Raw genomic sequence first — 25,594 nt, forward strand, 5'->3', positions numbered from 1 at the left:
TGCATTTAATGAAATGAGACATCCTTCTTCTGAGCTCTCATTTTAAAGCAATGTCAGTTAAATATGACGTTTTCCACATCTGCATCATAAATATTTGGGCGGGTTTTTATAGCCCTAGTGCAGCTGTGTTTTATTGTCTCAGGTGCAACAGTGTTCATAACATGTTTATAACATGATCTATTGTTAGGGTAACTTTTTTTTATTAAATTCACAACATGATAGCATGTAACAAGATATTTTTTTTTACTCACACAAAGAGAAAACCAGATAAGGACAGAAACATCCCAGCATCTTAAATTACAGAAACAACATATGAATAAAAAAGGATGAGTTGTTTAAAGAGTTCTCCTCTGCTACGGTTTGTAAATTCTACTTGTGTACCACGCCTTTCTTATACTCTGAACACTTCCGCATAGGATACACCTGTGAATCCTCTGTCCTTTGTTCTCTATCCTTAAGATGCCTTTTAGGTACAGAGATATCCTTAACCTCCTAAGACCTGAACTCCTCCACGGCATGCATTTTTGATTTCTCTTTGATATTTGGGCTGATTGGGACCTGATGAATGTAAAAACAAAGAATTACCAGATTTTTTTTTTTTTACCTGATTTTTGTTCCTAAGAAAAATGAGGATATTTGTTTACGATTTTGATAGAACAGTAGCAATATAATGTCCTCGTAAGTGGATATCAGGCCCTTGTAGAGCAAAATTAAATATTGTGGTCTAAATAGCCCAAAATGTGATGTCCACATATGTGGACGCCAGGTCCTAGGAGGTTAATAATGGGGTACTGGGACTAACTGTGTAACATTAATTTATATGCTATTTATACATGTGACAAACATGGTGATATCCATCTGACAACCATCGGATGTTAGTAAAAAAATGTGTGTTCCTTGACTCTTTGCCGAGTGGTAGAGGTTGATATCCTGAGTCACACAGGCCAAGAGACTGGTCAGTGGCACACTCGCAGCTACTGGACACTAGAGAAATGTGTCTACCCTGACCAGTTGGCAATCTCCCTGAGATTGCTCTGATTTGTAGGTGATTGATTTGGTCTCTGACTGTTAGTAAAACTGTCAAAAGAGCAACAAAAACCAGAAAGGAATATTGCTCACCTTCAAGGAAAAAATTGCATCTTTTGAAAAGTGTTGGTTTCAGTGCTTTTACTCTGAAGGCAGACCTTCTCCACTTCCAGTTTGCATTGCATTTGTATAAGTTTAATTTCCACTCAGTGGTTAGTTAGTTAGTGACCGATTGCAGACAACAGCAGCATTCTGACTGATTTCACTTAGCGATTGCCAGCCAACCACTTGCTAACTGGTCAGGAAACACATATCCTCTTTTTCCTCACTAATGGTTGCATCACATTCAATATGACTGAAAGCTTTCAGGCAGTGTGTGCATGATGTCACATGAGAAACCTCTATAAAGCAGCCCAGTCACATCCTCTCACTCTCTCGTCCTCCAGGTGGCAGACTGACAAACCAGTTAGTTGCCTTTTTTGTTTAACATGCATACAATCACTTAGGAACTCACCACACATTCAGAGCCTACACATACTTCCTTGTATGTGTTGGGTTCCTTTACTTTATCTAACAGCTGACATTATGACACACATCAGTTTAATACACCATAGCAAAGACAGCCAGCTTTTCTTTCCAGGTGACACAAGGGTCTGTCCTTGCATCCATTTTTTTCTGTTTATCCAATTGAGGATCATGTGGTGTTGGAGCCTATTCCAGCTGTCTTAGGGTGGCAGGGTACACCCTGGAGAAGTTGGCAGTCAGTCGCAGAGCTAACACAGGGACTCAAACAACCTTTAGCACTCATATTCATGCCTGTGGCCAATATAGAATTACCATTTTAAACCTAACCCCATGAATATGTTTGGACTGTAAGAAAATGCCAGAAAGAGAATCCATGCAAACATGTGGAGAGGTAAGCAGCAATTCTCCTAACGGCTGTGTGTTTAAAAATGCATTTAACAATCCAGGCTGTGTGTACAGTTATATATCAAGAGCTGGAGCCCTATTAAAAAGTTCATGATGATGCAGAAAATTAATGTCTTCACTGGGCTCATGGGCAAGAGAAACAGTTCCCTTTTTATGCAACCTGGTATTTAATATGTTATGTCATTATCTTAGTAACTAAGATAATGAAAATTTCTCAGCCCCTAATTGAAACTAATCAAAATTGAATAATGACTATTCTGACACACACGTCTTTTACCATTAAATTTGACTGTTTTAATATTTACCCTCCAAATCTATTCACAAAGCCACATTAATATCTAATCAGGTCATGTTCTCCATGTGAGCTACCTGTGTAATGATTTCGTCATCATTCTTGAGCCACCATGTTCACATGAATGTGAGGAGGATCCAAGCATGACCTATGACATGCTGTGACATATCAGCTTGACATTTACCAGTTTCAGTTCATCTCAACAAGAGGAAGGACATTTATCTTTTCTGGAAGTTATGAGATTTGAAAACTTTTCTTTTTTACAAAGTATGCCCAGTAGTCAGCTATTCTAATAAAGTAATTTGGGAACTAGAGAAGTCCTATATGCTCTGAAGCCTGATAGTGTTTCTTATTTATTACTGCCCAATGTAGCATCTATAGAATAATCATAAACTTCAATTACACAAGTTTAGAACTTGAAAATATAACCACCATTGCAATATACTGACTTTCGTGTTCTCCTCTTTCAGAACCAAATGTAAAACTACAAAAGGTCAAATGTTAACTATTTAACCTTTCACTTAGTCCCAGTCAACCAAACGTGCCACTTAGCTGTAATATTTAATATGAAATATTGTCAAAATAAAAATTTTCATGTACAGCAGATTTCAACAAGAAAACAGTCTGCTTTAATGAAAGACTTTTTGTGCTTTCCCATCGAGGGTCATCTGAGGCGTGTTGGTCCTCTTTTACCTCCATGCGCAAATCTCCAGGCAGGGAAGGAGGTGGCCATGCTGCGTTTACTGAGATTAACAGCAGATATTTGGACTTTGAAAGCCAGTAAATATCTGAAAATGACTCAGCTCTATAATGCGTTTTGCACCATCATGGACTGCAGGTTCTACCTTGTGAATGATGCAGTGGATAGCTGTCAGGCGTGGCTGCAGCATCAGTTGCAAAGTCAACAAACCATGTGCATAACATTTCTTCAGAGACTCCCCTGGCTGGTGTACAAGACCTGGTGCATAAGTGCATTTCAACAAGCTGAAATATGAATCTGCAGATGTTACATTTGTGGTTAGATTTAAAAATAATATTTAACTGAGGTTGGGATATGTAGACCAGAAAAGCAGTTGTGAAATCCACCAAATCCCGAGTACACCAAAAGGCCATTTTTGCAGTTGCAAATGAATTTTATTTCTTTGTAATTTAAACTTGTGTTCATCTTCTCGACGGCCATCATTTCGTATTCCGACAAGATCTTTGAACTTTGAATATTTCAGTTTTCCTCAATTTTATTTCCATCACTTAGTAGTTCACACAGTCTCACTGTGCATCTTTGTTATGCCAGTGTGGCCTGGAAACTGGATGGAAGTGCTTTGCTTTAGCTGGTGTTAAAACATGTGCCACGCTGCTATGTGGGTGTGTGAAAGACTAATATGTTGGCTTCAGATTCAAGATTTTCTCTCTGTAACTTTACTAGAGGACTGAGAGCATAAAGAAGCCGGTAGCTGAACTGGACAGTAAAAAAAAGTGAGGTCTGACTCTAAAAGTATATCAAACCAAGCCAGTTTAACCTCAGTGCAAGCTTTAAAATAAGATTTTGTACAGTCTAAATGACTCAGCCCATTTTATTTGAAGGCCTGCAGCACACAGAAGTCCACTGTAAAGTCACGTTAAAGGGATTATATATTAAAAAAAAAGATTTACTTTCTATAAAAAAGTTAAAAACATTTAAACCTTTAAGCAAATTCAGTCGTGTGCTGTTTTGCAAGTGCAATTTTATTGAATATGTTAAAAGTATTTGGCTTTGATATTGCGATGAGCCTTTAACTGACCTCTTGAAAGGTATTGATAATCAAGTACTAATTAATATACAAGTTGCTTTCTACTCGACAGCAACTTAAGGAGTTGATGTTCACAATGCTACACAACCCTTTCGAGCAGTCAGTAAAGCTCCCCTTTCAAAAACGTTGAAGTGTATAAATACTTTAATATTAGCTGTTTCAACATTAGCAATCACACGATACAAACCCAGCCTCAGGTGGTCACAGGCTAGTGTGTTTCTAATGCCAAGACCCCTTGGGAAATAAGGGCCAGATTATCCATTGTTAAGTTTATAATTAAGGTAGCGCTAATAATAAAAGTGATGACATTAATGTAGGAGCCAGGCAGCAAACATTATCTGTCCTGCTCATTGGTAATTTTAATAGATGGTGTTAATTTAACATCATAACACAGTTATTTGTGTGTCTTTTCTTTGTTGTTTCTTTTGAAGATTTAAGCAGGGAAACGTCGACTAGCAACTAGACAAAAAAACTTCATTTTTTGTCTTTTGTTTTTACCCCCAAGGTGATGAAAATGGTATCGAGTTTCGAGCCTTTTTCTGGGTATCTCAAGGTCATAGTCCTTCCCGGTCCATTTTTTTAACCCCAATTCAGGGTCACTCCAGGTACTGGGACATATCCCATCTTCTCCCATCAAGTCTTTTCACTGAAATCGGTTTCACAGCAGGAAAACAGCCCGTATAGGACAATACAACACTTCTTTTGCCTGCTTCTTATGCTCTTTTGGGTAAATGTCAGTACTGTTGACTTATAGTTCACATATCCACCAGCTGAAACTGCCCTGAAACTGTCCACAACTTCTTATTTGAAGTTGTGATACAAACTCGATACTTGTTGGCTCTGAGCTTGGAAACTGGGCTTGGTAATATAAATGTTAATAAGCTGAAACAGTCTGAAAAGTATTTCAACCCTATATTTGACTAGAAAATAGATGCTATTGGTTTTTGAAAAAAAATAAATCTGCCTTTGATGACAGGAGTGAAAAATAGAAGAGGCCTGGTGGGACGTCTCATGACTTATGGGATTAATCGTAACAGGAGTGAAAGAACACCCTGGAGAGGCTGACTCTTTCAGACGGCTTTGTAATATCAGACAGGTCTGAGTATTGAGAAGAAGTTGACTGTAGTTCCTTTTTGTAGTGAAACAGAGCAACTTTCCGCTCTTATATTTATTCTGTTCACATTGAAGCGTCTCATCAAATGTGCTGTTTTGCTGTTCTTGGCAGCGCTGCCCTTTTGCATATTGCATTGTATGCTATTTGCATCAAGTCTGATAAAATGGAGCCATACTTTACATGTCTTGGACTTATTTACTGCTACTATGTGACTCACCCTGTGGTCAAGCCTCAGAACACAATGAAAACACATGAACCATATCTCTGTTCAGCATGCTTCTGACATGTGTTTGTAATATTGCATAATGTAAGAGAGCCTGCGACATAGTAGCTGGTTTTTATTTTTGAAGGTATCAAAGTTAAGTTCCGAGTCCTAATGCTGGTTTATTTTTGCCACTTAGGATTAGTTAAGGGAGTTGGTGTTTTTAAATCATGACATCAGTGCGATCTAGTTTGTCTTGAACAATTGCTTTGTTCCAGTTACAGATGGTACAAAACAGAAAAATGAATCTGTTGCTGAAGTGCTTTACATCTGCATTCTATCTGGAGGTCACCAGATGGAGATTGCAAGAAGACTCCTGGTCCTATAGAAGGCAATAGGTCCTTTCACATAAGTAAAACAGTGCATTCAAATGCACTCTCAACCCCATTCTCTTCTTTTGCTTGTGCTGCACAATAATGGTTTCCTGCATGCAAATGAGATACAGGCAGAGCACAACACAAATTTTGGGCGATTCGCTCAGTCTAGCAGTCAATGCAGCGCATTCTGCTTCCAGTGTGAAAGGGCCATGTATGTAGATGACTTTCTGTCCTCAACTCTTTTAAGTTTATGTGCTCAGTCACTCATGTTGGGCCATATTGCCAGATAGATAAAATAAACCCACCTTGTAATTAATGGTCATACTGTGTTTCATAAAAGAGAATTTTTCGTTTTTTATCACAACAACTTGTGATTGACAAGTGATTAGCCAATGAGAAAGCAGCTTCACAGGAGGAGAAAACAAATCTCAAGGCCAACTGAGAATGTCACAGTAGCTATGGCCACCTTTTATTCTCTCTTTGGTTCCAGTTAGTTATGACAGTGTAACAGATACACGTATAAAACCCCAACCCTAAGCCTAAATGGAATTCAGCCATTGCTATTTATCGTACTGTTTATTTTAATCTCTGTGTGCAGCGCTTTGTGACTACCTGTCTATGAAAAGCGCTTAATAAATAAACTTTACTTACTTAAACTTTATTATCATAGGTTTCTGTTTTTTCCCCCTTTTTTGTAGCCCCAAAGTCAGCGTTGCAAAGTCAGCATCACCTGATGCCATTTCTATTTGAGACTAGCCTTAGGCTAACAGCTCGAGGATGCGTTAGCCATGTTTATCACAACAAACCTGAAATTCACACACTGAACTGCCCATGGGCAGTTGCATCATGGATAATCGCGATGGTGTAATAATTTGCCAGGGAAAAATCATGCTTTCAATACATTCATGATCATCACAGTTACAGATGTTACACTGGCTGTTATGCTATGCAACCCTAACATGGCGCACTTTTAAATGTGCAGCGCATTGATATAGTTGTAAAAAAATTGTATAGAACTAACATAATTATTCAGTATTGTGATAAATGTTTAGTGTGACAATGCCTTTAATCATCTAATGTTTCTTTCTTTTTTCTCACTCTTGTCGTGATTCTGTAGCTGATTTTATTCTTCCTTATATGTTAATTTTAAAAAAAAGGTGTTATATAAGCTACCCTACACTCTTTAGATTTTGTTATTTATGTTATTTTTTGAGATGTAAATGAACCAGATAAAGATGGAGATAAAAATTTAATCTATAATTACTGGCAATAATATAATTCGAACCCTTCAGCCTTTGCTGCGAGGTTATCTGTGCAGGTTTTGTGTTAAGTCACAGCACAAAATTGAGCCCATATCACTTAAAAACTCCCTTATTTTAATTCTGCCTAATGTTTTTCACCCAGGTGTTATTTTGCAAATAATTCACTGTCATTAATTATTCATTGTCACTTCCCATCTCATTATCCACCAGTGGCCACTCCACATCCAAGTCCCAACATTATCACTCTAGTATTCCCTTCCTGTGCGAGCCATAATTTAGTACACTCTGAGTTCTTATATCATTATTTCTTTATGCATGAGAGAAAGTGTTTATTTGAAACACTTTCTCTCATGCATATGTATATTTATATGGAATGGAAGTGTGAATTGTGGCCCATGCACTTTTAACAGAGTATGAGTGAGGTGAAAAAATTAGATTTTCACTGAATTTTACATTAGTACAAAAACACTGAGAAACACAGCTTTTACTCCTAAATCCGTTGCATTACAAAGTACGCATTAACTGGCCTGTGCATGTATTATACGCACTGGTCTATGTATGCAAACATGTCCACAAGTAAGCAAACGTGCTCTTCCTTCCAGGTATACACCCTTCACACAGAGACACACAGGAAGTTCAGACTTCCTGGGACCACCGTGTTTACAACCACTGGTTATTTCTGGAACCACCCTGATCTTTGTGTCCTTCTCTCCCCCTCTCATTCTCTCGCGATCCCTCTTCCTTATCCCCGTGGTCATTTGTATTCATCCACTTTCATTTACTGTCACCCTGCATCAGTTACAGCCTGCTCTGACTCTCTCTCTCACTTGGCACGCCGTTCCTCTAGTTTTCTCCCCTCACTTCCATCAGTCCCTCACTTTTGACCACCTCCCCTTCCCCCTTCCCATTTCCTCTCATCATGGCAGGCTGCATGCAGTGCCGCTCATAAAATAACAACTATTACCGCGCTCCAAAATAAGCACAACTGAACATGAGACGTCTGCACAAGGGTAGTTATTCAACGGCATGCACACTCACATGCACGCTTTTAATCAAACGTTCCAGTGGAGTGTTCTCATGGATCCTGACCAGGGTCTATATTACTTTCCTTTGGCAGTGAACCCAGTAATAACCAAAGACTCCCTGAAGTTTTAGCTTACTGGGTTATTATTCAGTCCTGACGCACATCGACTTTGACTCATAATGCTTTGAGAATTGCAGCGCCGGTCAGTTAAAAAAATGATTCTAATAGATTTTTATTCACCATTTGTTTTTGTTCAGTTTTCTCTCCTTTTCCCACCCTTCTTCTGGTTTTGAAATTGGATGTGGTGTAAAATGTATATAATGTCGCAAAAGAGTTGGGAAAGAGGAATGTTTACCACCACGCTCCATCACCTCTTTCCTTTTTTACAGCACTCTGTAAGCATTTGAGAGCAATTTTTGCAATTTAGAAAGCAAAATGCTTTCCTATTATTGCTTCAGAAGGGATTTCAACTGTACACCATTTCTCATTTCATAACGCACCAAATGTTTTCAGTAAGTGACAGGTCTGAACTGCAGCCAGGCCAGTTCAGCAAGGCAAGGAAGTTCTTTTATTTTTTTGAAGCAGATTTTCACATCCAAAGCTAGAGTCAAGTACAGAGAAGTGCAGTGATTTGAAAAACGTAACCATAAAGTATCCTGATTCTTTGTAAAATTGGAACGCACAAAAACATGCGCAAGTCGTTTAGCCATAATGGTGCTTTCACAAATTTATAAGCTACCCATAGCATGTGCATCATTTAAAGTCTTCCTGTCATAAGTACTGTGTTCACTGACGGTGCTTGTCAGAGGTGTTCCTGAGCACGTTTAGTGATTTCCACTATAGAGTCATGTGTGTTTTTAATCCAGCTCTGTCTAAGGGCCTAAAAATTGTAGCCATCAAGTTCAATTCTTCTCTTTTGTGCACAGAGTTATTTGGATTCTCTGTATTTTAAATGATATATTCATTAGACGATGAAATCCCACATTTCTTTTGTAATTAAAACATTTTATTCTAAAGTTGTTTTTGCTCACTTAGTGTTTTCATTTTCAATTAACCTAACCAGTTGTGTTTTTGTGCATGCTTTATAGACTTGCTGCCCTTTTAGCATCTAAATTGAAGGAAAAGAAAAACAAATATTTCCTGCAAAAAAGAAAAATCTCACTTTCAACATTTAATAAGTTGCCTTGGTGTTATTTTTAATAACACTCTTGCATATTGGTAAATGGCCTGCATTTGTATAGCGCTTTTCTAGTCCTTAAGGACCCCAAAGCGCTTTACACTACATTCAGTCATTCACCCATTCACACACACATTCACACACTGGCGATGGCAAGCTACATTGTAGCCACAGCTGCCCTGGGGCGCACTGACAGAGGCGAGGCTGCCGGACACTGGCGCCACTGACCACCACCAGTAGGCAAACGTGGGGTTAGTATCTTGCTCAAGGATATTTGGCATGCAGCCAGGAGGCAGCCTGGGATCGAACCACCGACCTTCAGAGGCTGACCTGCTCTGCCACCTGAGCTACAGCCACCCCTTACATATTTACAGAGTGTTCCTGGCACTGAAGCGCTTCTACACACTTGATTTCATAATGATACATTGAAAAGCAAATCCTATAGCTTACTTAGTACTTGCGGGCAGAAGGAAGATAATTAACAATCGGACGGTCTGATCTTTCACTTCAAACTGAAACATTCACTGCCCATTACACGCAGAGTTTGGAAGCAGCAAAATAATCTAGTTCTAGCACAGCCATCCTGTTGGATTCGGATTCTTATCTTTCTGTATTCCCCAGCATGTCTGTGTTTGCTTTCAGACCATGAGGCAAGAGCGTGTGACCTTCTACTATCAGTGGGGTTGAGGGAATTAGACCACAGTCCCTGCCAGGGTCACCATGACAGCTTTTCTGACCATGAAATATTCTCACTGTGCATGAGACACCAGCTGCACAAAACAGCAGGAAAACGGGTGGAAGATCATGGAAACTATTCTCCAAATTAAGTATTGCTCTAGTGTGTCCCAAAGAATTTATTTTATTCATATTCATATCCGCTCGTGAACACTGTGTTTTGTTGCCTTCAGTATTTTTTCTCTCTCGTGAGGGAACAGTGAGTTATTTGGCTCTTTCTCAAGATACGCTGATAATTCCAACCGAATCTATAGTTTGCGTTCCTTTGCTTTTTCTGGGGAAAAGCACTTCATAAGGTATGATAGCAAGCCTCCCCAGTGGACTGTGATGTACGCTGCAGTCGGGGGGAGAAACGCTGAGAAAACTGTACAAAACATGAGAACTATCATATCTTTTTTGCTCTACAGTGTCCTTAGCAAGAGAGGCATTGATAATTCATACTTAATATACAGTTCATGTCCCACTTTCTTTTCCATAAGAGTGGACTGGCTCCATTTTGCATTTACTAGACTTACTGTTTTCACCGCAGGCTGTGAGTCATCTAAAGTGAGAGCTCTTTAAATGTTAAAACTATAAAGAAAAATGTCACTGCCCATAAAGTAGAAAATTGTAGCGCTTCGTAGTCGTGCTGAAAAAGACAGTTGGTATAACAGATCTTCAGGAAATTACAGCTCTGAGCACCCCTGCATGGCCTCAGTTGGGCAACACACAGTGAAAAGTCTGACATATATGGAGCTGCGTTTCTGTCTAGGACACACAAAGATGCCTCTGAATGGTTTATATGAACTGCCGTGTGTGGTCTTGCTTTATGTCTTCATGTTTCTGAGAAAATGCTGCCATCTATTGGTCCAATAAGCAAAATGAACAAAAAGAACTCAGTGGTTCGCATCAGATTCTCCATCAGCCACTACTCTATTTTCATAATGTGCTTATATGTATATGGTACTACACGAAAGAGCATGGTGACCAGAAATACAGATGGAAGTGTAAAAACCAGGAGTCGTTTTCACAGAGATTTTTTCTGAGATTTTGCATCTGTGTCATCTGCAACTGCCTTCAAAATAGTCTGTTTTTATAGAAAACAAAGAATCTCTATCACTTTCTGTGCAGCAAACAGTGCATTTTTATGTATAGACATCATATGCCACCCAATATTTCAGCATTAAAGAAAAATCTATAAAAATTCAAATTTTAAATAAATGTTTCATTTAATATTAGATTTACAACAATGCATGGATATTTGATCCCACAGCAGGGTGGTATAGCTGATGCTAAAATGCAGACATTTACAGGGCTATGACTTTATTATGTGTCTTGGTGGGAAACAAGATTAGAGTATATTGAAAAATTTGTTGCATCATATTTCTCTCTGCTGTGCCTTTTTAAAAACATATCGCCGAGCACTGGAATTAATGTTCATCTGGTGTGATGGAGGTGATTTCAGTATATTAGTGATATATACAGTCGGTGTGTGTTCTAGACTAGTCCTGGCTCACACAATAATAGGAGATATCCACTTGGGGGAGACAGAGCTGCATTAAGGTTTTGGCTGTATTGTGCCATTAATATTGCAGCTGGTAGTTGCTACGTGGAATTGCTCAGAAATTCTTGGTGAAATCAGTCTTTGGTGAGCCGGGTCATCTTGTTTGCTTATAAACTGCCTGGTGCACCAGCTCCTTGTATTTCATCTGTGCTTCGTTCCCATTCATATGTCTGCTACAGTAATCCGAGTTATAACTATGATAAAAGGTTAATTTAATAAGCCTAAGTCACCTTTGACATTCTCATAACGTATTAAGAAATATGGTGCACTGATCCTATTATCTAGTGTCTTGCGGAGGCCCTTTTGCCAGTACCAGGCCAGACTCCAGGCTGCAGTCTGGGAGGTGACAGCATGCTGTGTGCTGCCAAAAGAAACACACGCAATCTTTCAAGATTACCTCCGCTTTTTTTTTTTCAAGGAGTAGAGACACAAAGATTTGATTTATTAGTTTGTTTTGCAAAGAATAGAAATTAAAATGTTGACAAAACTGAATCATAGTTAAAATATGTATGAATGTGAATGCATACAAAGCTACACTCTGTAATATCTGGTTTCCTTCGAGGTGTGGTGAACTCTATTTTCTGCTCTGCTATCTTGGATATCAATCATTTGTTTAATATAAGGCTAATATATAATGCACAAGCCTTCAGATCTTCTCATTACTTGATGTAGTAAATAAATCTATGATTCTACTTATCCACTTAGCCGTTGCCATGCCTTTCTTTATCGCTTTTTTGTTGCTTTAATGAAGGTGGTCGCTTGTGCTTTATGCTGAGGTGTCATATGTGTGCACCACAGTGGTGTGTTGTAGTGTTTGCAGCAACTGAGTCTGTTTTTGTGCGTGATGCACTTGAGTTTTGTCTTGTAGATTGGCTTCCATTTTCTTGCTTTTGTTCCTCCAGCCTTTGGTTCTTGAAAAATCTACTTGTCCCTCTCCAGCCATGTTGCCCCTGGTAACCAGGGGGAAACGCACACAGACGTCACGCGTGGCAAGGGGAAGTAATCGCTGAAAAAAGAAATGTTTTACAAAGCGTAGAAGATGAGGCGTAAGAAAGGTAGCACGAGAAGAGAAACAATGGAACAATGACAGCAATTACTGTATGTGAGTCCGTCAGAGGAAAACAAATAAAACATGTTTTCACGGAGTGGCATTCATCCCTTTTGACTGTTGTAAGGTGATGATGAATTGCGAGCCGTCAACTGAAGGCCAACAGCTCTCCACTGTCATCGTGGCTGGAAGTGTCTTACTGACTGCATCGGCTTGCTGTAGTAGAGGTTGCTCTGTGATGGTGTTGAAAGGCCAAATACCCCAACCATTACAGCTTCCAAAATGTCACATTTTTAGCAACTAAAGGTTTTTGAAATTAATTTAAAAAAGATTTTAAAAGCCATTATTCCAAGTATGCATAGATGATGACATTTATGATGATATTTAACACACAGCCAGGCTGGAGGCACTGCTAATGAGGAAATTCTCCCTGCTGTGGTTTCATTTTCCTTTTTTCCTCATGTGTGAGAAGTTCACTGCTGAACCATCAGTCAGAAGGATGTATTGACCATGACTTAGTTTTGCCTCTGTCTAATTTTTGCATTGCTGTCTTAAATGTACGTTACTATCACGTCTTCTGTAAATATGTGTGAAATATTATTCAAATCTGCAAAGATTAAATGGGTAGTCAATATTATACACATTATTAAAACATGCATCCTCTTAATTTGATTTTAAAGAAAATCTGCTTTCCCTGACCTTTTTTTGCTGTAGTTGATGCAACTAACTAAAAAAAATATTTGAATGCATTCTCTGATCTTTTGGCAGCCAGTGCGCTGCTTTTGTTCATAGGGAAAGCTGATTTTAGACAGATGGATCCAAAGTGCCTGTAGTGGTCACTGGGTTGTATTTGCATGTTTGCAAGTGTTATGGTTAGAATTTATTGGAATTAGAACCAGACTGATATATTGGCCGTCTAATGTTATCGGTCCTTGTTGGCTATATAGCAATATATGAGCATCAGCATTTACAACAGGCAATAAATGAGAATTTAACAAAGTAAAGAAAGTACAGGATAAACAGAGATAGTGTCAGGCAGAGTGTTAACAAATAATCCAAAGCTTGCTATGACAATAAAAAGAGTTTATTTTTAAACCGACAGGTCATGTTGTCTTAGTAAAGATTCATAAACCTGCACATAACAAAATTTCAGGAAATCAGCTTTTTTCGTGTGCTTGAAAGAAAAAATATGGGTCCATATGTCAGATTTTTAAATTGCTCAATATCTGTATCGGTACTGGTCTCAAAAATCCTATATTTGTTGGTTCTAATAGTAATATTCAAGTTTTTTTTTTAGCTTCTATATCTATACATTTTGCAGTCTGTTTTTCTTCTGACTATAGAAAGGCTTACATTTGGTAGCAAGCACTTCTACTTGACAAAACAGTAATCTGTGGCATAAAAGTGATAATTAGAAGGAACCATAAACGCGATAGATGTGCAAAAGATAATATCCAAAAATTTGATATCCCAAATGATGAAAACATTTAGTGGGTATTATAGTCAGTCTTCTATATAGTAGTCTATAGTCGTCTTTTGATAGTCCTTTTTGTCTGGTGGGAAAAGAACAACATCCAAACAGCTTGAGTTTGTTAGTTTTGTATTTCCTGATTTGAAATCTTCCTCTGGGTACCATTACACACTCACGTAATAAATATCAGCTGAGCAATCAAATTTTTTTATTCCCACAGACAAAAAGAAGTAATAATAAAGTGTTCTCTTCTGTTTCCTCACAGGATTTGATTCTATTTGTGGTGGTAGAGTTAAAGTGCACGCACCCATACGTGGAAATGTGCGCGCGCATGTGTGTGAAAGGAGGTTCTCCCACGCCTATTATTAAATAAAGTTATAAATACTGTGCCAATAAATAACAATAACTACAGTGACAACGTGGAACTAAATACCAGAGCAATGACTATCTTCCCTTTTCACTCAGTCCAGGGCACAGGCGAGACGTTCAGGGAACCACTGCTTTTTTCTGTTACTGTACTCTGAGGTATCATAATATATAAAAAGGAACTTTTGCTTTAGATTGTCACACTTGGCGGGACTGGATATAAAACTGGATAGATCTTAAAGTAAAGTTTAGCAGGACTTCAAAATATGTACTAAAGTTATTGTACAAAATAACGTCAGCTGATTCTGTGATGGTCAGGTGGGAACTTTTCTGATTTTATACACAGAATGATTCAGCTGGTGGCGCTAGTCTTCTTGCTTTGCCCTGCAGCAAGATAAGCTTGGTGTTGCTGCAGTTTCAGGTTAGATTGGCTCTCCAGCTCACAGAGGAGCTTGAGAAAGGCAAGAACTACTGACACAAATGCTGTTCGTAACAGCAGCACGAGTTAGTCCAACCAGTGGACCAAAGATTCCCTATAGAGAGACAGGTAAATAATGGCCAGGACTCTCACAACAGCAACCTGGAGAGCCTGCTAGTAAGGAAATATTGGCTGGAAAGTGCTGGGGTGTTAGCTTCACTGCAGAATGTTATGTTCCAGAAAAGGCTGGCTTATCAATCAGAAAGCGTAGTTACAGTTATGATTGCAGGAAGTCAAACGTTTCTATTTCAGTTTATAATCCGGTTGTCTGAAAAAATGTTGATATTAGCTAAAACCTCTCTGGGAGATGTCAAATAGGTAGCCCGTGGTAGTGTTTTTGCTTTTTTCTGTGGTGTTAGGAGACATTTCAGATGGTTTCAGACTGTGTTTTTAATTTGTTTTTAAAAAATGTAAGTACACTGTGTCTGTAGAACACAACTGGGCATTCCTCCAACGTGGTTGACTGGAATCATTTGTATATCCTTGCTTCTAGTCTTTGAGGAGCACCCACTCTTTTTGAAATACTAAAGCTAGTGTTGCTAGAGTGTTTGTGAGTGCATGCTGGGTTCCAATTGTGCTTTTAATACTATGCTTGCAACGTTTGATATTTTGAATGTATTTATATAATAATACATACAGCATAAATTGAGCACTACTACATAGTAGTATAGTATTCTGATCAAAAATTCAAAGTTGTTGGTTATTCAGAATAATCATTATACATATTTGGAACACAGCTACATGTTCACACTGTCACTGTGAGCAATTATGCTATGCATACCTCTACAGCGTCACTGTTGTGTAGGAATCTGTAGCCAGAGGTGCTGTGTGTGTCTTTATTCTTTAAGTTACTGTATATATGGAATGCCTTCATGGAGGTCACGTAATAGTTACAGGTAGGTCCATGAGTATTTGTATAATAGCGGAATATTTGTGATTTTGTCTCTGAACACCAGCATTTTCAATCATACATTTAGGATCTGATTGTTGTAGTATTGCATTACCTGTTTAGGACTTAAAAGCCATTTTCTTCTATTTTCAGAGGTTTGAAAGTAGTTGGCCAAGATAACATAATTTGGTTTTGGTACTTGGATGAAAATGCTGGAGATCTAGAATCTGTGAATGTCACCAAGTGCTGTGTTTCCTCCTTGCAGAAGCTCTGCCAGGCTTTTGCTGCAGTTGCCTTCAGATCCTTGAGAAGCTTTTTCTCATTTCTATCAGAAGTTACACCATCAGACATTGGTGGCCACTATCAGCCATGCATGCCTGTAGAATAACATGGTCTCGACCATGTTTGACAGATGATGTGACCTGCTTTGGATCAGCTGAGCTGTTCCTTTCCATCTCTATACTTTTCTCCTCCAATCATTCTGCTACAAATGAGTCTTTCTGTCATCTGTCCAAAGATGTTTTTTTTTTACTCCAGAACTAATCTGGCCTTCTTGTTCCTGAATGTAACTCGAGGTTTGAACACTGTTGTAAAGTCACTGTATTTTCATTCATGAAGCTTTGTGTTGTTTGTAGACTTTGACAATGATACACATGTTACTGAGATGGTTAGATGTTATCAAGGTGTAATTCTTAATCATGGAAATAATTCTGTCATCATGCACTTTGTCTTCTGTGAGCTACCCAGAGCATTCCTTCTTTTTAAGAATGTACAGATTGTTTATTAGGTTACTCCTAAAGTTTTTGCTATCTAAAATTGATTTTTCAGCATATTTCATTTGCATCAACATCTCTCTGGCCCTCAAACTGAAAGTTAAGTGAAAAGCTATCAAATGGCAGTTTAACAACTTAAAAAACATTGGACTAACAACAGAACAGGTCTCACTTGTACTGCTTTTAAATTCTCCATTTACTTTGGAACTGCTGAAAATGGGGGACTATGTATAAAAATGGCTGAAATTCCCAAACAGTCAATATAATACTTTTGCCAAACCCTTTGAATTAAAGCAAAAAGTCACTTAAATCAGTTCAGTCACACTGCACTTCAATCACATGTTGACTGCTTATTTTAAAATCCACCGTGGTGAGGTAAAATTACAAAATTGTCATTGTTCAAAGAAAGACTCAACTAACTCTGAGTATGCCATACAAGTATAGGCTATCAACATGTAACAGCAAAAACCAAACTTATATTGCTTTTTAATTGTATATCTTTCTATTTGTATTAGGGTGATTTGAAAATCTTAAGAAGAAACATTGAAGTCATAGCACACGTGTTGCTGTAGATTTGTTGCTGGGCTAGTTAAAGCCAAAGTATATTTAAGTACTGTGGGTCGCTTGGAAGAAGCTGGACATGTAAGCATAGTAGAATGAAACAGTTGACATAAGGTTTAAATGAGAATGGCTAGAAGCTTGTTGGAGGCAGTTACTAATCACTAGGCGGAGGAGGATAAAGGCTAGGTGGCTACCTATTAAATTCAGCAGACAATACTGACAAAAGTAAAACTGAGTCTGTCCTGATTGAAAGAAATCACAGCTAGTGGCAGAAGATGTTTAGCTGGTTGCAACCCTCTCCTAGGTTGTTGGGGGTTTTTTTTGTTTTTTTTCCCTCGGGTGTGCAAATGTTAGTAAAATGGAAATGCAAATTTGTGCACATGTGCACACACAGCTGTACTCATGGAATTGTTTGCTTTTAGAGGGGATGTCCCCTGAAGCTCAGTCTGGATTGAGGGTTACTCAGTAGCAAAAGTGTGACTTAAGTGCGGTCTGCTGCATCGGGAAATGTACCCTTGCAGAGTTGCGTGTGCCTCGACTCGAGCGCAAGCATGCAAACAGCACCATTACCTCAACCTCTCTCTGCCTCTCTCTCTTTCTCTCTGCCTCTCTCCCTCTCTCTCTCTCTCTCTCCCCCTCCATACCTCTCTGTTTTCTCTTCTCTATTGTGTACACACTCCTCATCTCTCCCTCTCGCTCTCTCTCAAACAGTCACACATACTCGCGCTCTGCTCAGCTCTGAAGGATCAGTAGCTTATAAACTGGCTGCACTCAGCAGTCACTCTATGTAGGAAGAGGAAGAAAGGATAAATTGCTGTGACTGGATGGAACAGAATTCCTTTCTGGATTGAGTCATACTGGGCTGGGGCTTTTTAGTGAAGTGAACCACCACAGGTTCATCGTTGGCTTTCGCCAGACAGAACCGGGCTGTTCTGTGCTCAAACCGACTGAATTATTTCAGAATTATTTCAACTCTGGCTGGCTTGGTTTCACTGGACTGTGTTGAGTTTGCCTGCAGGCCTGGGGGATAAAGGGCTGGAATGGAATTCCCCCCCCCTTTTTTTTTACCTCCAAGATTTTGCATCACGCCCTCCCTCTCTCCTGCTTTCGTGCTGCGCTCATCTTCTCCTTTGCACTTTCACAGCAGATATTCAGTGTTGCAGAGCAGACAAAGGCAGCAGCTCTCAGTCCTGTTCTTGTGCTTGCTCCTTTAAAGACAAAAAAGGAGTGGGGGATTTTTCTTCTATTTCCCCTCGCTTTTGCACAGAGGGAGCTGCTATCGTGACAAATTACCTGCAGAGCTTTTTGTAGTTTGTTATCCACAGGATTTTTGGATGTCATTTCTTTTTTTCCGCCTGCTTTTTTTTCTTTTCTTTTTTTTCTCTGCACATTACTAAACTCTGACTGTGACAAAGGAGCGGCACATATTTTACCTGTGTTTATTGCATTACCTCTGATTTATCTTGGCTACCTTTACTATTCATTCATTTGGCTGGTAGTGGTGCTTTTTGTGGTGAAGCCGGGGTAGGCATGGCCCAGCAGGCAGGCATGGGGGTGACCCACCAGGACACCCTGGCAGTGCCCCCCATGCCGAAACACTCCGGCCTGAACGAAGACCTGGTGAAGATCCTGCGTGAGAACCTGCTGCAGCCGGAGAGGCCGCGAGGACACCGGCGATCGCCCTCCTCCATCTCCCCCCGCCTTTCTCCGCGCAACTCGCCGCGACTGCTTCGCCGCATGTTGCTCAACAACAACATCCACAAACAGAGGCGCTTCACTGTTGCACATACATGGTGAGGGCTAAACAGACAGGTGTTCAGTGTGCTGGCGGCTGTAGATGTGGAGCTGATAAATGGGAGGCTGATAAAGGGAATGTGTCTTGTTTGTTTTTTTTATCAGACAACATGTGGTCTAAACCACACCCGTGGCAAACTTTCAAGGTCGGAACTGTGTTTGTTGAGCGCTGTGTGCGCGGTGGCAGGCGGCAGTGTGATAAGCCATTTGTGTAATTAAACTTTGTTCGCGGTTCGACTCTAGTGCTTTTCCTCTTGCAGAAATGCCAGGTATGTGTGTGAGCGAATCCCCCTGTTAGCTTTTCTTCATGTCTAAACCCTCTTCCCACCTCTAGATAATGAGATCTTCTCAGCCTTTTCCTCACGGTAGTGCTTGTCCCCCTTACTTCTCTCATTCTCCAGTGTCCCTCTGCACTATGCAGCCCCCCCTCCGCCTTCCTGCGCTGTTGCTGCTTTTATCTCTCTGCGATGTATAGTCATGCAATATGTCACGAGATAAACCCCAAAGCTGCCTGTCTTGTTAGGTAATTCAAGGCAGGAGAAGCCATCCATCTCTATGTTTATTCCCTCCTGCTGTGGGTTTCTCTGCACACCTGCCTGCCTCCCTGCAGTTTTTGACTATTAATTAGTCTCTTCCTGGCTGTCTATCAGCCTCTGTTGCATTTACCTCATCCCTTCCTTTCAAGTCGTTTCCAGTCTCCAGCCTCTCTCTCCCATTGCGCCTTTTCGCCTCCTCCCCACTCTCATTGTTTCTCCCCCTTAATCAATTTCACCCCCTCCGCTACACCCCGTCCCCCCCTCCTCCGCCTCACCCTCTCCATTTTTTGGACTCATCTCTCTTTCTCTTCCCTCTCCATTTTTCTTCCATCTTTCTCCTGCCTCTTTCCTTCTTTCTTTTTCGGAATGTCTTCTGTCCCACTTCCTCTACTCTCAATCTCTTCAGTGATTTGTCTCCCTTCTGGCATTTGGATCTGGCTCATGATCAAAAACTCATATTCTCATAAAGAAAATCATATATCAGGATTTCTTTACTCCCTGATCTGTTATTTATTTCACCCTTTGATTCTACGTCAAGGTGTGTTTTATCCAGTCATCTGCCTTTCACTCTGCTTTATATTCTTTTGATTTTTATCATCATTTTTTTCTTTTTCTCTATTAATTTATAAATCTGCCATTATTGGTCATTTGTCTTGTGCCCTCTCTTCTTTTTCTTTGCTCTTTGTAGCCGATGGCACAAATACCTGATAAAAGATGTACAGTATCTCATGGCTTCTTGCTATTTTAGTGCAGCCTCCTGCGTGTTTGTACCATTTAAATTTTGTGAATTAATTATCCATGTGCAGATTCATACACTTTCTGCGTGTGTACATGCAAATGTGGGTGTCTGTATGTGATTATTAATTAAGCTTATGTAACATTCGACACCATCTCTCCCGAGTGCCACTCTAAAAAGGAAGCTATTTCTCGCTCTTCCATATTAAGAAGCAGAAATGTGTTTATTCTTGGATTGGGATTTTTCTTTTTTTCCTCATTTTTTTCTAAATGACGCTCAGTCTTGTGGGGCACATTGGCTTGATTTCCTAGAATGGTATATATCTTTAACAGGTGAAAGTACGAGAGGTGCAAAAAGAAAGGAAGTGACACTGGTGGCGTGATGAGTCATTTATTATAGATGAGAAAATAGCAGTGATGTTTAAAAAAACCCATCGTGACGAGTTAGCTGTTCTATTTTTGGTGACTGTCGCTCAACTGATTTTCTTACTTTGCTTAAGATGTATATGGAAAAAGTCTATCAGGAATTACTACACTCTTATTGTTAAGGAAGAGGAATTGTGAGAGTATTTTTTATTGTTATTGGAACATCCCATAAAAAGACCAGTATTGTCTGCACAGCCACACCCTGATGGAAATAATGTCCCCTGCAACCCAATAAATATTGCATACCCATAAAATAACCACAAGCCTGAGAGATGGTCATGCAACATCCACAAATAGATATACTCTCCTGAGACTGATAAAAGAAACACAGAAGGGTTTCAGCTTAAACTGCACAAAGAAAATGTGGATTATGACACAGAGGAGTAGAATCAGGTTGTGGCTTAAGCATCCGTCCTTCTTGTTTTTGCTTATTCAGTTCAGGATAGCAGTGGGGCCTAACCTATCCCATCATAGGGCGAGAGGTGAGGTACTCCCTGGGCAGATTGCCAGTCTGACACATAGAGACAAACAAGCATTGATGCTCACAATGTAGAATCACGAGTTAGCCAAACATGCATGTGTTTGAACTCTGGGAGGAGGTCAGAAAACCTGGTGGGAACCCATGCAAGCACAGGGAGAATATGCAAACTCTGCACAGACAGCCCACAGCTGGGTGGTGGATTTGAACTCAGGACATTTTGCTGTAAGACACCACAGCGCTGTTTTTTTGTGTCCGTGGCTTTGAATAAAACACTTTGACGTTTGAAGAAGCTCTGCAATGGATTGGCCATTGCTGAGACTCTCTGCCTTTGACAGTTGGGTTACCTGCAACCTGAGTAGGGTAATTAGGATGGATAGTTGGATGAATGAATGTTTAATTAGTTTCTTTCTTTCCCCCAATCCTGGTGAAGAAAACATCTCTGTCCTTGAAATGGAGAGACCAAATATGTTTGCTTCAGGGTGACTGTGTGGATCTGTGAAATGTGTATTTGGTTAGACACTGGTATTTGGATCATGACATTTGGGGTGAGAGAAGAACAAGAGCATGAAGGAAGAATGGCCACTTAATAACTAACTTGTTGGTCATGTACCTGTGTTGTGTCTTGACATTTGAAAAAAGGCAGCAGACAGAATATCAGACAGAGATAAAGAGAGTGTGGGAGGAAAGCAGAAGAATGGCTGTTTGTGTGTGCATGTGCGAGCCAGGGAACGGGAGAGAAACAATTTGTTTCTAAGAGGGAGACACCATAAAATGGCTGTGAGCGGTCCGGAGGTTGACAACTGCAGTGTAATTTACTCCAATCACCTCCTCATTGTTTTACAGCTGCAGGGAATCACAGACCACTGTGGTGTAAATCTGGTGACATACACAGTCCTCGGTGGCGCCACTCCACACTTCATTAACAAGACAATCCTCCTCCACGGGCCGATTGGTATGATGTACAGCGTCGCTGTTCTTAGGGACTCGACATTGTGAAAACCATTCACAAATTGTTTTACAGTCACTGTGAGAACACTTTAGAGAATGTATCCCAAATGCTGATTGGCTTCTTTGTTCTGAGTGAATTTGATTGGCGTAATTATTTGCAAAGACATAAAAAAGGTATTATGGGGGATTTTATGGAATTTAATGGTTTACAGAGTTCCTCGAAAAAAGGGTTTGGCCTCATTTAATGGCGACACTTTTAAAGTCCCAGTTCTTGGGAAGATACAGCGATGATATAATAGAATTTTGAAAGAAGTAAATATTTGAGCTGGATTTCATTTAGCTGAGAGGATTTTAAGTAGAGTGCGGTAGTTCTTATTTAATTGTTGCTGGCATTATCGCAACCTAAGCTGCAGGAGTACCTCCAACAGCAGCAGACGCATTAGTGTGGCTTTCTTTATGGAATTAGGTAGTATCTACAAAATGGGGTGTGCTGACAACAGACTTAAGACTCAGATTGGCACTGTGCCCTGCAATAAAGGGATGTATTACTTTGAGAGCCACCAGAGTCAGTTGGGGGGGGGGGGTGATTGGTTTAACCGGAGAGCAGTTGCCAAATTAAATGTATGTGGGGGTTTTTTGTGTTTTTTTTGTTGCATATGGACACATTGATCACCAAGAGGCTTCTCTACCATTTTGGTTGTGCGATACAGCGTGACCGGAGGTTAATCGCTTTCAAGAGTCACGTCCCATGTCCTGACACTGCGCTTGCAGACCCCCGCAATGGCTATGGTTGAAATGTGCCTGTGCTCTCTCTGAGGTGCTCGTCAATATCCCTTCTCAGCTCTTCTGCTGAAGAGTGCACACAAAGGGAGCGTCGAACGGTGTGCTCTCACCTTCGAGTGACAGACACACTCACGACTCTTTTTTTGCATTCTCTCCACCAGAATATCTCTGATGATATCCTGTTTTCAACTTTCCTCCTCACTGACCCTGAGGTATTTTTAATGCTGTTGCACAACACCGTCTGATGCTGCATTGCAACAGTGTAAGTGTCTCTTTATGTAAGAGGAGAGTGGGGTTTCAGCGAGGGGAGAACAGGTGGCTTTAGCCGGTGGTGCTGATGCCGGGGCTTCTTCCCCCTGCTGAGTGGTCCGACTGCGGGGGTTTAGGTGGGGATAGCGGTTGGACCGTTGAGGAGAGATGGATGTCGAATTGATGGATGCGTGATTGATGTGTGGATAAATGCGGTAAGGGTGGTATGGAGGTAGGGAGGCAAGGTAGAAGAGAGGAAGAGCGTGGGAGTAGAGGACCTGAAGCTAAACACAGTGGTGCTAATCTAGGCAGAGCATGACTCTCTTCACTTCACTTCTCACTTGGTTATATCATCTCTCTTTGTCTGTCTGTCTTGCTTTCTCTCCCTCACTATATATTATTTATTTATTTATGTATTTTTTCATTTTTATCTTAACGCGGCTGACAAACTTCCTACAGTAATTGTTGGTCAAGGTTTCCCTTTTTTGTTCACAACTTATCCATACAGCTTAACAGCCTTATGACTCATAGCTGGCCATGGTTGGAGTCTAACAAAACATGCATTTCTTTTTTAAAGAATTAGTTTGACAGTAGCTCCAGCTAGTCAGTGCTTCAGGCGTGAAACCTTCAATTTTTTGTTTTGTGTCGATAAAACAACACCGTGTATAATGTGTTATGTAAGACGCGCTTGGTAGGCAGATATGCTGAGGCGCAGTATCCAGCTAATGGCAGTAGTTTTATATTTACTATACAGACACGAGAGATGCATCGCTCCTGTGAGCCAGCTCTGCCAGAAAATGGATACGTGAAAGCATATTTCTCAAAATGAACAGGTTAATTTAGCAAAGTTTTCAAACAAGAGGCCTGTCATGCTTGATTTGTTGTGGATATTAATGCTAAAATCATCTGCTTACTATCTGAAATAACACCAAAGCAAACTGCAGATAATGTGACATCCTCTGAGTTTTCCTTGTCTGGCATGATAATATCCAATTCATACTGCACACATTCCTAACAAATTTTGTTTTAAAGATGTAGCTTCTACCTTCGATTCGTTTTTTTAGCTCGCAGCTTTCATCCTGCTGTGCAGTAAGACGGATTCTACAGGTTTTATCAGCCCAAACACCGCTCCCCTCCCAGGAGAATAGAGCGCCTGTGATTTGCATACATATGAGCATTTGAGCAATGCTGCTGTGGCTACACATCGGCACAGTGCAAGCTTTTCCTTTCACGACCAGTCAGATTTAGAACAATCAATAGCATGTACACGACTTCGCATGGATTCACTCAAACGTACGCAAATAGATATGTGCATGCTTATTCTGTGTCATTCTCTCACTGTCAGAGATTAGACAGGACCCCGGTTATATGACTCAGCTTTGACTTTGTATTCTGAGGTAGTGGCCGAGTCAGTGTTGGCTGAGATGAATAAGAAAGCTAAGATTATATAACTGTGTGACAGAGAGAGACTGTGAAAGAGGCAACGATAAGTACGGCACAGAGTGATGATTTTTTATGTTTTATACACTGTATTTTAGAACTTACCAGAAATAATATTTTACTAATGAAATGCCCTCTAGAACAGCAGTAATCTCATCATCCCATTTCCTGTACAGTTTTAGAACATAACTGCATTGTTTGAGAAATTATTAATACATCAGTGGCTCATTGCCTCAGTATAAATAGAATTGGTCACTCTGTGCTATCAGCTGACCTGGAGTAACTGCAGAGTGGCCATTCATTAAACAGATTACAGGAAGGCTTTTCGGCAAAGTGACCTTTGCCTATAACCACCTACCTGACTTGCTGCTGAACACGTAATACAAATGTTCTTAAATTTTTTTATTTTGTATCGGGAATCACTGCTTTATGAAATGCCAAATTAGTATTCAAAGAGATCTTTTGAGGCTACAGAATAAATTCTAGTCAGGTAATCCGAGCCGGACTGCCTGATCTTGGGTCAGGTACAGGTTGAACTGTGCAATTTAGTTTTATGATCAACATGAATACTTGCCAAGAGGATGTGATAAAGTAGAAAGTGATAGACTGAGAGAATTGCAGTAATAATAATTCGTTTAGTCTGGACTTTTTTCTGCCCCACGTGTGGTGAATGCAGCCAATGCAGGTTAGGGTATGAATGACCAAAGGAAACCCAGGATGTGAAACTAACGTCGATAAAGGGCTTTTTTGAAGGGAAAGTAAACAAAAGGAATTTGCTGATGCTATCGTGCTGACCATTATTTCACAGAAACTGAAATTGAATTCTTGTTTTGTAGTTGATGATTTATTGTGGGCAGCAAACTGTTTTCAGCTTCTGAAATGGGGCGTGTCAGTGAAACGTTTGAGAGCCACCATAACGTAACGCTAATTATTTACTTAAGGCTGAAGTTGATGGCCCAGTCATACAAGAGTGAAAATAGGTTGGCAACCTCCTTACAACAAAATGAGTTGTTGCCTGTGGGTTACATTTAATTTTTTTTCTCATTTTATAACTGATTGGAAGTTGTTGCAGTGACAAATTGGTCACCCAACCTCAGTCTCTGGGTGACCTCCTTCAATTGCAAGATGATTGCATAGATCGCTTTGT

General features: G+C 40.0%; 1 protein-coding gene across 3 annotated transcripts in view; it reads left to right on the forward strand.

The window, feature by feature from the left end:
- The window catches only part of LOC120745457 (cAMP-specific 3',5'-cyclic phosphodiesterase 4D-like), a 201,795-nt gene that overhangs the window by 83,336 nt on the left and 92,865 nt on the right, over positions 1–25,594 (forward strand). Inside the window, exon 1 of one of the 3 annotated variants that reach the window (XM_040050329.1) lies at positions 16,085–18,848. The exons of the other annotated variants lie outside the window; for them this stretch is intronic. Within the exon in view, the coding sequence (XP_039906263.1) occupies positions 18,586–18,848 (263 nt within the window). The 5' untranslated portion in view covers positions 16,085–18,585. Of the gene's footprint in view, positions 1–16,084; positions 18,849–25,594 lie in introns of those variants that run through there. 3 annotated transcript variants of the gene reach the window in all.

This window comes from Simochromis diagramma, unplaced genomic scaffold (assembly GCF_900408965.1).
Source record: "Simochromis diagramma unplaced genomic scaffold, fSimDia1.1 OVJJ01000131.1, whole genome shotgun sequence".
Classification (NCBI taxonomy): Eukaryota; Metazoa; Chordata; class Actinopteri; order Cichliformes; family Cichlidae; genus Simochromis; species Simochromis diagramma.